Genomic DNA, 14512 nt, shown 5'->3' on the forward strand with positions numbered 1-14512 from the left:
ATATATCTGTCTGTTATATAATTTACGTAACGTATATTTAGCAGGTGGAGAAAAGCATTTGCTAAAGTTAAACGTCCATATTAAAACTCTTGACAAACTAGGACTAGAAGGTCATATTCTTAACATAATAAAAGATAAAGGTACCCATTAAAAACCTGCAGTAAATGTCATATATAATGGTGAGACATTAAAAGCTATCCCTTGAGATTTAGGATGCCCTTTATCACAACTTCTGTTTGTAAAGGCAAAAATGAAACAAAGGGGATAATGATAAGAAAGAAGGAATTAAATTGTCATTATTATTCTCACATGATATGAATGTATTTGTATGAAAGCCAAAAGAATCGATAGGTAAATTACTTGAATTATTAAGACAGCTTGGTGAGTTTGTTGGATACAAAGTCATTACACAGGACCCTATTACTGATATCAGGGATAATTAGGAACTCTAAAGGCACCCTTTCCCTTAACACCCATGCCCATTTCATACTCTCCTACTCCTTAAGGCATTTTTAGTTTTATAATAAGCAAAAGAGTCTGCAAGATCCACCTTCCCTGCTCCCCAAAGAAACAGACAAGAACTGAGCTAAGATTGGATGGCATGAGGGTACTGGGGAGGCCAGGAGCCTAGATTTCCCACACCTAAAGTGGGAATACCCAAGTGTCGGGCCAAGAATACCTAGGGACAGATGTCAGAACAGCAATGCACCAAAGCCATGGTTGGATTCCAAGGGCAATGGATAGTGCAGGGGCACTTCTTAGATACAGGCAGAACATTGAAGAGAAAATTTCCTAAGGTAGGCCTGTAGGACTTCCATGCTTTAAAATCATGCATGACCTCATAAACAAACACCCAAGACTTGGGGGAAAACAATGAACATCTAAAAATGTAATTGTTAGGGCCGGCCTGTGGCTCACTTGGGAGAGTGTGGTGCTGATGACATCAAGTCAAGGGTTAAGATCCCCTTACCGGTCATTTTTTAAAAAAAATAAAAATGTAATTGTTAAAACCAAAACTTCAATAGATAGATGACAAACAGCTTAGACACTATTGAAGAGGGAGTTCGTGAACTGGAAAAATTTCTGAAACTAGTGAATTTCTGAGAAATGTGCTCAGAATGCACTGAGATATAAGGAAAATAGAAAATATGAAAGGTTAAGAAAAAGCCAATCAAAACTTTAAAAGAAGGAAGAAATGTGTTAAAAAAAAAAAAAGGGGGGGGGATAATAAGAAGTAAAAAAAACAAAAAGTAGACACGTAAGCACAGTCAGATCAGTAACTTCAATAGACAGTAAATAGACTGAAATAAAAGTAAAGGTCAAGGGTTTAAATCCCTGCACCAGCCAGCCACAAAAAATAACAGTAAATAAGAACATACCTAAAGTACAAGTGAATCAAAATAAAGGGATAGGAAAAGATACGTGAGAATAAAGGAAACTTGTAGTTATGTTAATGTCAGACAAAATATATTTTAACACAAGCATTATTAAAGATAGATGGAGGTTAGTGCATAATGATAAAAGGTTCAGTTTGTCAGGAAGAAGTGGAAGTTTTAATCATATGTAGTTAATGAAATAGCCTAACAGGACAAAAAGCAAAATTGTTGGGAATGCATAGAAAATCAAACAAATTCACTGTTTTGGTAGGAGCTCTCAGCCTAGTTCTCTTCATTACCGATTATTTGAGCAGTCCAAGCATCCACAAAGATGTATATGAGCATAGCTTGGCTAGGAGGCTTAGTCTAATATAGATGGAATTCTGCATCCAAGGAATGGAGAGTTTGTGTTATTGAGCACACAGGGAACATTAAAAGGAATGTGTTGGGTGGGAGGGGGGAGAGGGAGGAGGGAGGGGGGTTTCGGTAATGGGCCACAATAATCAACCACATTGTATCTCGACAAAATAAAATTAAGGAGAAAAAAAAAAAAACATTAAAAGGAATGGAATATATACTGGGCCACAAAAGCAAGGCTCAAAAATTTCAAAGACTGGGTATGTATAGTTTGTGTTCTTTAACCAAAGCATATTTTAACTAGGGATTTATAATAAATTTTTAAATCCATAGATATTTGAAAATCTAAAAGTATATAATTTGGGGCCAGCCTGTGGCTCACTTGGGAGAGTGTGGTGCTGATAACACCAAGGCCATGGGTTCGGATCCTATATAGGGATGGCCGGTTAGCTCACTTGGGAGAGCGTGGTGCTGACAACACCAAGTCAAGGGTTAGGATCCCCTTACCAGTCATCTTTTAAAAATAAATAAATAAAAATAAAAGTATATAATTTTAAATAACTCATGGGCCAAGTATGAAACTGCAGTGGAGTTCACAGTCATATCACCCTGAATGTGCCAGTCTTTTCTGATGTTGGAAGCTAAGCAGCATTGATCCTGATTAGTACTTGGATGGAGACTGCCTGGGAATAACGGGTGCTGTCTGCTTTTAAAAAAAAAGAAGAAGAATGGGCCGGACCTGTGGTGCACTCGGGAGAGTGCAGCGCTCCCGCCACAGGTTAGGATCCTATATAGGAATGGCTGGTGCGCTCACTGGCTGAGCGCGGTTCGAGCAACACCAAGCCAAGGGTTGCGATCCCCTTACCGGTCACAAAAAGACAAAAAAAAAAAAAAGAAGAAGAAATCACAGTGGAAATTTTTAAATAGTTAGAACTAGAAGATAATTAAAACACTGCATATGAAAACTTGTGGGATACAGAAAATTTACTTTTGATAGCTCTTTATATAAAGACTTACATGTGAAAATTACCTTTTAAAAATCCTGAAAATTAAAGAGTTAAGGATTTCACTTGAGAAATTAGGAAAAGAACAATAGAGTAAGCCCAAAGATAATATAAAGAAGGAGATATAAGGTAAGAGAAATAATGAAATAGAGAACAAAGATATAGTAGAGAAAATCAGCAGAGCCAAAATTTGATTCATTGAAAACACTAACTATATAAATAAACCTTTGGGATACTGGTCAAGAAAAAAAGGAAAAAGAAAAAATAGCATAAATAGATGGTAGAAGACACGTGATGTTGATCATTATCAAAGCTGGGTGATGGCTGTGTTCATGATACCATGATTTCTACTTTTGTGTGTGTTGGAAAATTTCCATAATGAAGAAGTTTTCTTTAATTTTTTAAATATAAATTCGGATCTCTGTACCTGCCCGCTGCCAAAAAAAAAAAAATGTTTTTTAAATACTCTTGTAAATATATAATTGAAAAATGGGAAATAACTAGAAGATACAGATACTGCAGAATTAAAATAAAATAAGAGAGCACTGGGAAAATTTTTATTACAATTTATTTTAAAACTTAAATGAAATAAAATACAAAATCAACCCAAGGGGAAAAATCCTGAATGGTCCAGTAACTACTAAAGAAATTAAAGGAGTAGCTATAAAGTCTTCCCAATGAGAAACGTATATTCCAACAGATTTTCAGAATATTTTACCATTCTTTCAAAGAATGAATTATACAGTCTTGTACAAACTACCAGAAAATTTAAACAAGAGAGATAGAGAACACATGCACAAGAAAATATTCTCCATTTCTTTTATGAGGCAAGTAAAATTTTGATACCAAAATCTGTCCAGAAAAGGCAGTTCGAGTGCAGTGGTGTTTACAGCTAATTGATCACAACCAGTTACAGATTTCTTTGTTCCTTCTCCACTCCCACTGCTTCACTTCACTTGCCTTAAAAATAATAAATAAATAAATAATTGCCAAAAACATTACCAAAAAATTACAGTTTTGTCTCACTCATGAATATTGGATGCAAAAATCCCAAAGAAAATATTCTCATACCAAACCTTACTATATTTTTTGGTTTTGTTTTATCTTTGGTTTTGGTGGGTGGCCAGTACAGGGACTGAACCCTGGACCTTGGTGTTATCAACACCACACTCTAACCAACTGAGCTAACTGGCCAGCCCTAACAGTGTATTTTAAAAAGCAGTATACCATGACCAGGAATATAAGAAGTGTTTAATATTAGAAAATTCACTAATGTTGTTTGCTACGTTAATATATTCAAGAGGAGTCATATGATTATTTCAGTAGATTCATAAAAAGCATTTGGTAAAATCTTAGCACCCATTTATAATTAATTGAGAAGCAAAAAATGGTAAGTTAGCAATAGAAGGAAACACCCTTAACTTGGTAAAGTGACTTACCAAAAGAGAGAGAAAACAAGAAGTCTATATGAAACAGTTTCCTCGATAGAAAAGACGTGGAAGCGTGTGCACAGCAAGGATGCTCTCTATTACCGCTTCTCTTCAACCTTACATTGTAGTTCCTAGCTAGTGCAATAAGACAAGAAAAGAAACTGAAGTCTAAAGGAATGGAGAGGAGGAAATAAAACTTGATTTTACAGATGATCTAATTGTCTACATAATAAATATAAAAGGGGTGCCTTATAGGATCAGTACAGTTATTCATTTTTCTCTACACCATCAATAATTAGAAAATATAGCTCAAATAAAGACAGCATTTATAATAGCACAAAATCTGTAGTATTCATGGGTAAATCTAACAAAAGTAGCACAAGAATTGTGCACAAAAGACTGTGAACTTTACTGAAAAACATTAAAGAAGACCTAAATCACAGAGATCCTATATTTAAAGATGGGAAGTGTTAATGTCATAAGCTATCAAGTTTCCCAAAATTTGTCTGTAGATTTAAAACCCAAGAACAAGGGCTGGCCAGTTAACTTAGTTTGTTAGAGCACGGTATCATCACACCAAGGTCAAGGGTTCAGATCTCCATACCAGCTAGCCACCAAAAAAAAAAAACTTTAAGAACAGTTTTGTGGAACTTAACATGGTGTTTCTAAAACATGTTTGAGTGGATAAATTGTCATCTAGTCTTACAGTGGAATGCTATATAGCAATGAAAGGGGACAAACTGGAGCAGTCTGCAATATGGAATACGTCTTACAAACTGTTAAAAGAGGTAGACGGCAAAAAGCTACGTATAATATCCTATTTGTATAAAGTTCAAAAACAAGCAAAACTGTAGTGCATTGTTTAATACACCTACCACTTAATCCATCTGCTCCACTCCTGGGTATCTGCCCAGGAGAAATGAATGCATATGCCCACACAAAGACTTACACACTTTTGCAATAGCCAGAAACTGGAAACAACCCACATGTCCATCAACAGATGAATAGATAAACAGTGACACGTCCACCCAATGGAATACCACCTAGCAACAAGAAAGAGCCTACCACTGATACAGCACCATGGATGAATCTCAGAAATAGTGTACTTAATGAAAGAAGCCAGCTGCAAAATGCATACTGTGAAGTTCCACTTACATGAAATTCCAGAAAATACAAATTCATCTATAACAACAGATTGTCGTTTGCCCGGGGCCAAGGCAGCAAGAGGATTGACACCAAAGGGGCATGAGGAAGTGGGGCTTTATGGAAATGTTCTGACTCTCAATCAAGGTGATGGTTACCAGGATGTATACGTTTGTCAACATTTGTGAACTCCATCCACACTGCAGTTTGTTGCACATGAATCATACATCAAGTAGATTTTAAGAAATTAACTGTGTGGTTCATAGATGCATACAAAGCTGTTAAAGCTATAAAGAAAAGCAAGGAAATTATCACCATAAAAAGCCAGAATGTGGTTGCTTCTGAGGGGAGGGGTGGGCTGTGGCTAAAGAAGGCACTGGGGCAGGGGCAGGGGTTACCTGAGTACTGGCAGTGTCTCATGGATTAACTCTGGCGATAAACAGTATTGGCTTTATAATTATTCTTCATATTATACATTTGTTTCATTCACTCTTCCTATATGAGTGTGACATTTTACCCCAAAAAAGGTGAAGGTGGTTTGCTAAGATCCTTCTAAAAGAATCATAATGAGGAGCTACTTCTCCTACCCTTTGTAAAGACTTAGAAAGTCTTGGTTATTAAAACATTGTGTATTCATGTAGAATATGGAACCCAAAAACAGACCTATGAAAACCAAGCTTTGGTATATGACAGAAGATGGGTTGGCAAATCACTGTGGAAAGGTAGGAATGTTTATAAGTGGAGTATAAAAGTTTGTTATGTAAGTGGGAAAAATGGAAGTTGGATCCCTACCTCACACCATACTCAAAGGTCAACTCCTGACAGGTTACAATTTTAAATGTCAAAAGCAAACCTTTAGTGCCAGCTGGTTAACTCAGTTGGCTAGAGCACACCTTGTAACACCAAGGTCAAAGGTTCAGGTCCCCTTACTGGCCAGCTGCCAAAAAAAAAAAAAAGCAAACCTTTTTTTTTTTTGATTGAGACACAATTGATATATATACATTTGTGGGATGTTTGCGAGGTACAGATTTGACTATCGGTACATGTGTACAATATGTGGTGATCAAATCAGAATAATTAGTATACTCATGTTTACAAAACGTAATCAGTCTTTATGAGCCTTAACTACTTTCTCACTAACTTCCCTCCTCCTTTCCCACCTCTAAAAGCAAACCTTTTAATTTGGAAGAAAATAAAATTGAATATCTTTCAGACCTCAGAGTAGGGAAAGACTTTTTATAATACATTAAAACCAAGAATTTAAAGAAAGTGAGAAGAAAGTATTTGTGGCACATCATAAAGGACTAGTATCAAGTATAAAGAAACATTACAGAGCAATGAGAAAAGGACAGACCAGTTGAAAATTGGGCAAACCCACAACAGACACTGGACCAGTAAACTACAAAGAGGTCTCCAGCCTGACCAAGGAGCCGCCTGGCAGGACCGGGAGACACCGACTCTTCTTCATTGGTTTGTAGCCTGTGAGCCGACTGTGCCGCCTGCTGGGGGAGGACACAGAGCTACAGGGGTCCTTGCTGCTACTGGGAGCGTCAATTGGTTAAATCCATGTTAGAAACAACTCTAGCAGAATCTCCTAAAATTGAAGATGTACATGCCGTTATTGTAACTCAACGAACAGTTTCACACCTGGGTACACACCTACAGGGGCTCCTGCACACACGCCCCGGGAGGTGGGCAAGGGCGACGTGAGCAGCATCCTCTGTGCCCTCCCTGCGGCATGTTAATACAGCCACAACATTGAACAGAAGGACTGGCCATTGTAGCACCAAGGTCAAGGGTTCAGATCCCCAGACAGGCCAGCCACAAAAAAAAGTAATAATACAGACCTTTGCCTCATGGAGGAATCTCACAAACATAATGTTGAAAGAAGTGGTAAAAAGAAATACAGTACAATTCCATTTATGTAATTCTAAAATCAGCACAACTGAACTGCCGTTCAGGATGCCTTTGGAAGTTGTGAAACTGTGAAGACCTGTGGCAGATTGGTCACTACAAACGTCCTCGGGCAGTGGCTGCCCCCTGGGGGAGAACAAGCTATGCTTGCACAGTGTCCGCGGCTGCAGAGACCACCAGTCCGCAGAGCCTGAGGTGTTTACTACCTGGCCCATTACAGAAAGTGCTTGCTGCCTGGACTTAACTCCCGCTGGCTGGTTCTGGCTGTACAGAGCTTCGTGCTTGGCAACAAGCCCGTTCCAGCAGCTCCCTGGTACACAAGACTCCGGTCTGGTTTGCTTCTAACTTGTGACTCCACCTTCCCAGCTGTGGCTTCCACAGTGCCGGGCATGGGGAGGGAGTTGCCGGGTCACACGTGATTCCCAGTACTTGTTCCATTTCCTGAGATGTGGTGCTGCGGGTGCAGCAGCGAAGCCAGCTGGCGGCTTCTTGCCCAGGCCTGAGCACATCTGTTCTCACGGTCAGCTCAGGCCACCAGCCTGGGGTTGGGCTTTCCTGACCACTCCCTGCCCTGCAGGGCATGCGTGTGAGCCCTCTGCTACCTCCCCGCTAGGTGCAGCCAAGTGGCAGAATGGCTGCCCCAGGATGATCTGTTGCAGGGATTGCCCTGGAGTCCTGCTGGCCTCTTGCGTGGCGTCCACTGGCCTGAGGTCACCCTCAGGCTGTAAAGCCCCCCACCCCAGCTGTCGCCTGCTCCCCAGCAGGCTGCTGAGCTAAGATAGTGGTGCATTGTCATTTACTGCCTAGACAGAGCACCCAGAGTTTACAGGGGCGTAACCCCCCAGCCCTTTCTCCTTGTCCCTGTTGTAGCCACATTAAGAAAGGCAGGATGGTGGCCATTGGCAGGGCCCGACCTGATGGAGGGCACTTCAGATTCTCAGGTGGGCCGATTCCAGCCCTTTCTCTGAGAGGAGGCAGGGTGGCGGCCTAGGTTCTGCCCCTCAGCTGCCCCTTGCCCCTCTCCCCTTGAACATGTTGCTTTTCTTCTTGGGACCGCGGCCCATTCCGTGAAGAACAAGGTGGGAGACAACGACACAAAGCACTGGGGAACACACAGGGCACCTGGTCAATGTTCTGCAGATGGGACTCTCTGCCTCCCTCTTTTCCTTCCTCCCTGGGGCCGGCCCTTTCCCTTTCTGAAGTGTGGCCTATGGCAGGGCCTGGACGGGACCTTTGACCCTGGATCCCCAGGCTGTTTCCTTGGGTGACTGGTTTTTTCTCTTTGCAGGTTCTGCTTGGATTCCGCTAGACAGACGCGACAAAGACTGTCCATCAACTGGTCTAATTTTAGCTTGAAAAAAGCCACCTTTGCCGCCCACTGAATGAGCACGCCTGCAGAGGGACGCGCAGGAGGCGGGCCAGGCTGCGCCCTCGCCAGCCCCCAGAGCTGCAGCCCTTGCCTGGGGCTGCATGGGCAGGACACCGCAGCCTGACACCCCTGACTGGGAGCCTGCTGCCCGGCCTGCCTTGTTCGCTCGTGTGCGTGCCGTCTGTGAGTGAGACTTCGTCGACTGTAGCTCTGTGCCGTCGGATTGGAACCCTAGTTCCCACCAGTTCCTCCTACCACCGCGGCCTCGGAGGCCTGGACCGTGGCCAGAGATGAGTTTGCATCATCCACGTGGCTCTGTCGCCTCTGCATCTCGCCCTGTCCTGTCATCTGTCCAGCCAGGGTGTCAGCCGTCACTCAGCTCTCTCTCGTGTGCCCCTGTGCCCTGCCCGAGGCGGGCTGGGCGGGGCAGGCCTCCCGCGTTCTCCTCCACGATCTACTGTTTCGGAGTGTACACGTCGCGCTGTTTGTGTTTGATCCCCCGACTTGTAGCCAGCTTGTGTAAGATCCCTTGCAGAATGAGAAAGTTTAAAAACAAGAAACCCACCCAGTACTCACACCATCAAGTCTGTTATAGAGTGTACAACTGTATTAACACGGAGGCCTGCCTGGCTACTTTTTTAACATATTGTTAAGTAATATTAAAATCATGTCTTTCTTTTTGAAAGATGGAATACATTAGTACAGCAGGAGACCTCGTCTGGTTGCTTTCTCCTTGGGGGCGATGGGGGTGTAGCAGGAGGGGGCAAGCCGGTGATGCGCTCCTCTGTGGGAGCCAGGGCCACCACCCCAGGAGGCAGCTTAAGGTTCCCAGTGCCCTTACTGTCCGCTGTGCCGGGTGGGTCCAGAAACCAGGACAGAGCAGGTGGTGGGAGATGGCAGCCAGCCAAATCTTCAGCAGCTCCAGTGTGTGCAGCGGAGGTAAGTGCTGAGGAGCAGCAAAACGGGGTATGGGGTAGCCAAGAATACCTTGGGGACAAGGGGACATTAAATTAGGACCTACTGGCTTGAAGGAGGCCAGAGGCCCCAGAGCAAAGGGGGGAGGAAGGTCAGCAGGGTGGGGTCATATATGGCCTTGAAGGCAGGTGCCCATCCATGTTTAGAGGAGGGAGGTTGTGATCTGTATTAAATTATAAATGTTTAGTTGGGTATAAATTGGGAACGAAGTAAAAGGACTCCCAGCTTCTGAGATTTCTTTAGCAACTTGCAGAAAGCTCACGTGGAGCTGCCTCCTGGTTACAAACTAGCTTCTACTCCCCTCCTAGCATATTCCATAATTCCCGCTGCTCCCAGCCTTGAGACAAATCTACTTCTGTGCACCCCATAAGGAGATGGCTTCTCCCTGAGTGAAGGTGGAGCGGGGGAGCGGCTGGCTCCCGGGCATGTCCTGACAGTGGAGCCCAGGATTTCCCGGGCAGGCGGGCGGAGGCAGATGGGGGGAGGAGAGGTGAGGGATGGGGCTGTGTGCCCTGGAGGTGGGGGGCGGGACTGGGGGCTCAGGGCTGGACGGGTCAAGTCTGGGATGCCCATCAGACACCCAGGTGAGATGTCTGGAATTTGGGATTGCTGTTGATGGACAGAAGGACTTAGTTTTGAGCCTGTGTGAGGCCACTCAGGAGTGAGTAGACAGGATGGGGGTTGGAACCCTGGAGCCTGTACATCAGAGGCAGGGGGAGGGGGAGTTGGGGGGCGGGGAGAAGCTGTGGTCCAGGAAGATGAGGCCAGGGGGAGGGTAGCACATCCCTTTGTTCATGGGATGGTACAGAAAGGGGGAAACCGAAGCTAGGCCATGACCACAGCAGGAGCAGTGCCCTTCAGGAGGGGCAGAGACCCCAATGCAGTCCTCGGGGACTCCAGCTTTGACCCTTCCGGCTGAGGCAGGGGCTGGGGAAGGGCCTTGCCCTGTGGGAAAGCCACCCGCCCAGGCCTCAACTTCCTTATCTGTCCAGTGGCGTCATGCTAGCTGCTGAGAGGAACCACAGGGTCCCAGCTGTGTGTGACATCAGCAGGAACTGTTGGGTCCATGAGTGGTGCGGGGGAACCCTGGGTGCCCAACGCTGAGCACCACATTAGGGCCCACAGATGACTTGGATGCCTGCCCTGCACCCAGCTCCTGGCACCCACCACTCCATGGTGGCCCCGCTCTGCCTGGCACACTTGGGCCTGCCCACCTGCACCCTGCGCCCGCCCACTTGGGCCCCTCACGTGTCCCATCTTTTCTCCCTGCCATGCCTCTGCCATGAATGATCTTCCCTGTTTCCCTAGAAACCACTCAACCTTCATGACACAACCGAAAATGTTTCTTTGGATCTTTCCTCAAGGGAGCAAGGCTTTATGGCTCCCAGTCCTCAGGAACAAAACAAAATGAAACCAGGACGGAGTCAGACCCAGAGGCTCAGGTCCAAGTTGGGGGGGAGGGGAAAGTAGAGGGTGACAGGACAGCCCCTCCCATGCCTGTGGAGGTGGGCCCAGGCCTCGAACACAGCACAGCATGGCCTGTGACTGCTTAGACAATTATTCCATTTACAGATGGAGAACTGAGGCCCAAGGTGTGCCAACAGGCCCAGGGTGCCTGCAGGGACATCCAGCTCCAGTACCCATCTTCACAGGGCCCAGGCCTGGAAGGGGAGCCCCTTGGGTTCCTGTTGCAATCACCCCCTTGTCGGTAGTTGGGGGGGTTCCCGGGGAGCCTCATGCACTTCACTCCGGAGCAGATCACACTTGAATATGGCCCTCTACATGGTGGTAGTAATCATGAGATAAAATAATAGAAACATTTAACAATGAAAATTTATTGAACTTTGTATACATACTCATGCCCTTAAAAAAAAAACAAACTAAAATCAAAATTAGTACTGTACCAGAAAGGAGAAAAAGGATTAATGCTTTTTCATTAATTTTTTCTTTTGGCAGCTGACCAGCAGGGATCCGAATGAACCCTGACCTTGGTGTTATAACACCATGCTGTAACCAACTGAGCAAACCGGCCAGCCCCGTTAATATATTTTTAAAAGGAAGAAAAAACTTATGCTATATTCACATGGTTTCACTGTTTTAAACGCAAAACCTCCAAGTCATCTCACAGAATACCTGAAATAACTCGAGTTCTGATTCTTCATCTTTACAATCACAGACTATCACTGCCTTTTGTGGATCCACTATTAAAATGCAAGAATAAGTACTTTGGGTGTGAGAGATATGACTGCGCAAAGAAAGTTCAAGCAGTTCTGAACCTGCTAACCTTCAAAACAAACGTGCTGCCCCCAGAGCATGTCAGGAGCCACCTGCATAACTGAGAACCCTCCAATTAATTGTTTCCCATGGAGAATACGATGTAGGTTCATCAGGCTCTGTGCTGAGGGGAGGCTCCTGCGTGTGTTAGTGAACTGAACAGTGACACCCACATTAACTGCTATAGAAACTGTCCTCCTGCCATATGCAATTATAAAACCGAGGAAATCTTTTAAACAATGTTTTCAGATGTTGGGATACAGGCAGTGAGTGGCAGCGATCCCTGAGAAAGGGGAAGGAAACATGGCGAAGCCCCAAGTGCCCCGGCTTTCTGCCTGGAGGCAGTTTCTTTTACTGGGCGCACAGGTCTGGCTGCCTGCACCCGTTCAAAAGGAAACCACTCAAAAGTCAAATGTTGGTGAAAATGGAAGTCAGCTTTTATTGAACACCCGTGACCTGAGGAGAGAGGCTGGGCTCACCCATCTCTCTCGTAAACCTGGAGGACAATGGCCAGACTAAAGCATCTCAGAGACTCAGGTCCACTGAGGGGTTTTTAAAGAGGGGGCTGAGGGAATGGACCGTGGGGACGAAGAGCAGGAGGGAGGGCACGTGAGCCGCGGGGGCTCGCCAAGGCTCCGTCTGGTTTCTGCTCCCATCGTTGTCTCAGCGTCCTGCAGGATCAACAGCATGTACCTTGCTGTGAGTTTGCAGCTTCTGACTGGCTGGAAAACAACTTTACATTTCTGTAAATAATGTCATCTTGCCCCATAACCAAGGTTCAAAATATCAAATAACGATGGGAAAAAAAGGGAACTCAGAAAAATGCATAGGGCCGGCCCATGGCTCACCTGGGAGAGTGCGGTGCTGATAACACCAAGGCCATGGGTTCGGATCCCATATAGGGATGGCCAGTTAGCTCACTTGGGAGAGTGTGGTGCTGACAACACCAAGTCAAGGGTTAAGATCCCCTTACTGTTCATCTTTTTTAAAAAAATAAAAAATAGGGCCGAGCCCGTGGCGCACTTGGTAGAGTGCTGCGCTGGGAGCGCGGCGACGCTCCCGCCGCGGGTTCGGATCCTATATAGGACTGACCGGTGCACTCACTGGCTGAGTGCCGGTCACGAAAAAACGACAAAAAAAAAATAAAAAATAAAAATAAAAAAAAATAAATTAAAATGCTTGCCAAGAAACAACTGAGTCCTTTTAGAATTTGCCCACAGCCCATGCAGTTTTAGGTCCCAACATGGCCTCAGTCCTGCTCACTCCAACATTTCCTGGCCACAGCACTAAGGGGGAAAGCCACACAGAGCCCAGCAGGATTGCTGAGTATAGGAAGCAGTGACTGGCATTTAGGGAGGTTATGGGGGCTGGGATCTGTGGGCAGCGATCCAGACAGGAGGGGGCTGCACATAGAGCTCTGGAGATGAGACCTGCAGAGAGTCCCTCAGGTCTTTGGCTGAGTACTGATCTGTACACATGTGGCGTAAATCCCATAAATCCAGGGAATGACTCACCAGGAAGCAGTAAGGCCAAAACAGTCTGTGTTTCCACTGGCCAGGGTGGGAAGACATTGTACTACACGGGGCACTGGGCTAGAGTCCTCAGAAGGGCGTCATCTCAGTGGGGTTAAATTAGCAGTAGGATAAAATCTAAAGATAAAAGCTGCTGCTCAGAAGGGTCACACTGATCCTAAGGAACTTAACTGCCTGCTAGAACAAACCCCCGTATTCTTAAAGGAATACAAAAATATCCTGTACTCAACAAAGATAAACTCATAATGCTGGTGCCCAGTCAGAAATTACCAGTCTATGCCAAAAAGAAGAAAAATATAAACCATAATCAGTAGAAATATCAATCAACAGAAAGACCCAAAAATTACACATGAAGATCCTGCAGACAGGAACTTTAAAACAGCTTATACAGATCTTATAGATATACTCAAGGATGCAAAGGAAAACATGAGCAAGAAAAAGATGCAAGATACAGAAAAGACCCAAATGAAACTTCTAAAAAAAAAAACAAAAACAGCATCTGAAATGAAAAATAGCCTGGACAGAATTAACAGCAGATTAGAAATGTCAGAAGAAAAAAATCAGTGAGTCTGATGGCATATGAATAGAACTAAAATGAAGTTCTAAAAAAAGTGAAGTTCTGAGAGAAGAGATTGGAGAGAGGGAAAAAACAAAGACCTGTGGGACAATGTCAGGCAGTCGAATTCCTGTGGACCTGGAGTCCTAGAAAGGGCGGGGACAGAAAGTAAACAACCAGAATCTCAACAAACCCCAAGTGGAATAAATGAAAAAACACTAAGATACATCTTACTCAAACTGCTAAAAAACAGTATTTAAGAGAAAAATCTTAAAAATAGGCAAAGAAAAAAAGATATTACAAAGTTAAGAATTTAACAGACTTCTCATCAGAGATTATGCAAGCCAGAGACAAGGAAATTGACATTTAAAGTACTGAATGGGGGAAAACAAGACAAGACTGCGTGAATAAATAAACAAAACTTGTCAGCTTCAGATTCTATACCTAGCAAAATAACTTTTAAAAAGTGAAGGATGGTGGAGCCTGTGGAAGCCGGACCCAGCAGCCAACTAGGCGAGCTGCTGCCACAGCCCTGGGACACGCGGGGTCCTGAGGCAGGAGCTGGGGGAAGCTGGACCCAGC

General features: G+C 44.5%; 1 protein-coding gene across 1 annotated transcript in view; it reads left to right on the forward strand.

Annotated features, from left to right (window-relative positions):
* The window catches only part of FAM193A (family with sequence similarity 193 member A), a 165093-nt gene extending 155799 nt beyond the window's left edge, over window positions 1-9294 (forward strand). Inside the window, exon 21 of the mRNA XM_063108299.1 lies at window positions 8513-9294. Within this exon, the coding sequence (XP_062964369.1) occupies window positions 8513-8606 (94 nt within the window). The 3' untranslated portion in view covers window positions 8607-9294. The remainder of the gene's footprint in view (window positions 1-8512) is intronic.
* Window positions 9295-14512: the final 5218 nt, after the last annotated feature.

The sequence above is a fragment of the Cynocephalus volans genome, chromosome 9 (genome assembly GCF_027409185.1).
Source record: "Cynocephalus volans isolate mCynVol1 chromosome 9, mCynVol1.pri, whole genome shotgun sequence".
Taxonomy (NCBI): Eukaryota; Metazoa; Chordata; class Mammalia; order Dermoptera; family Cynocephalidae; genus Cynocephalus; species Cynocephalus volans.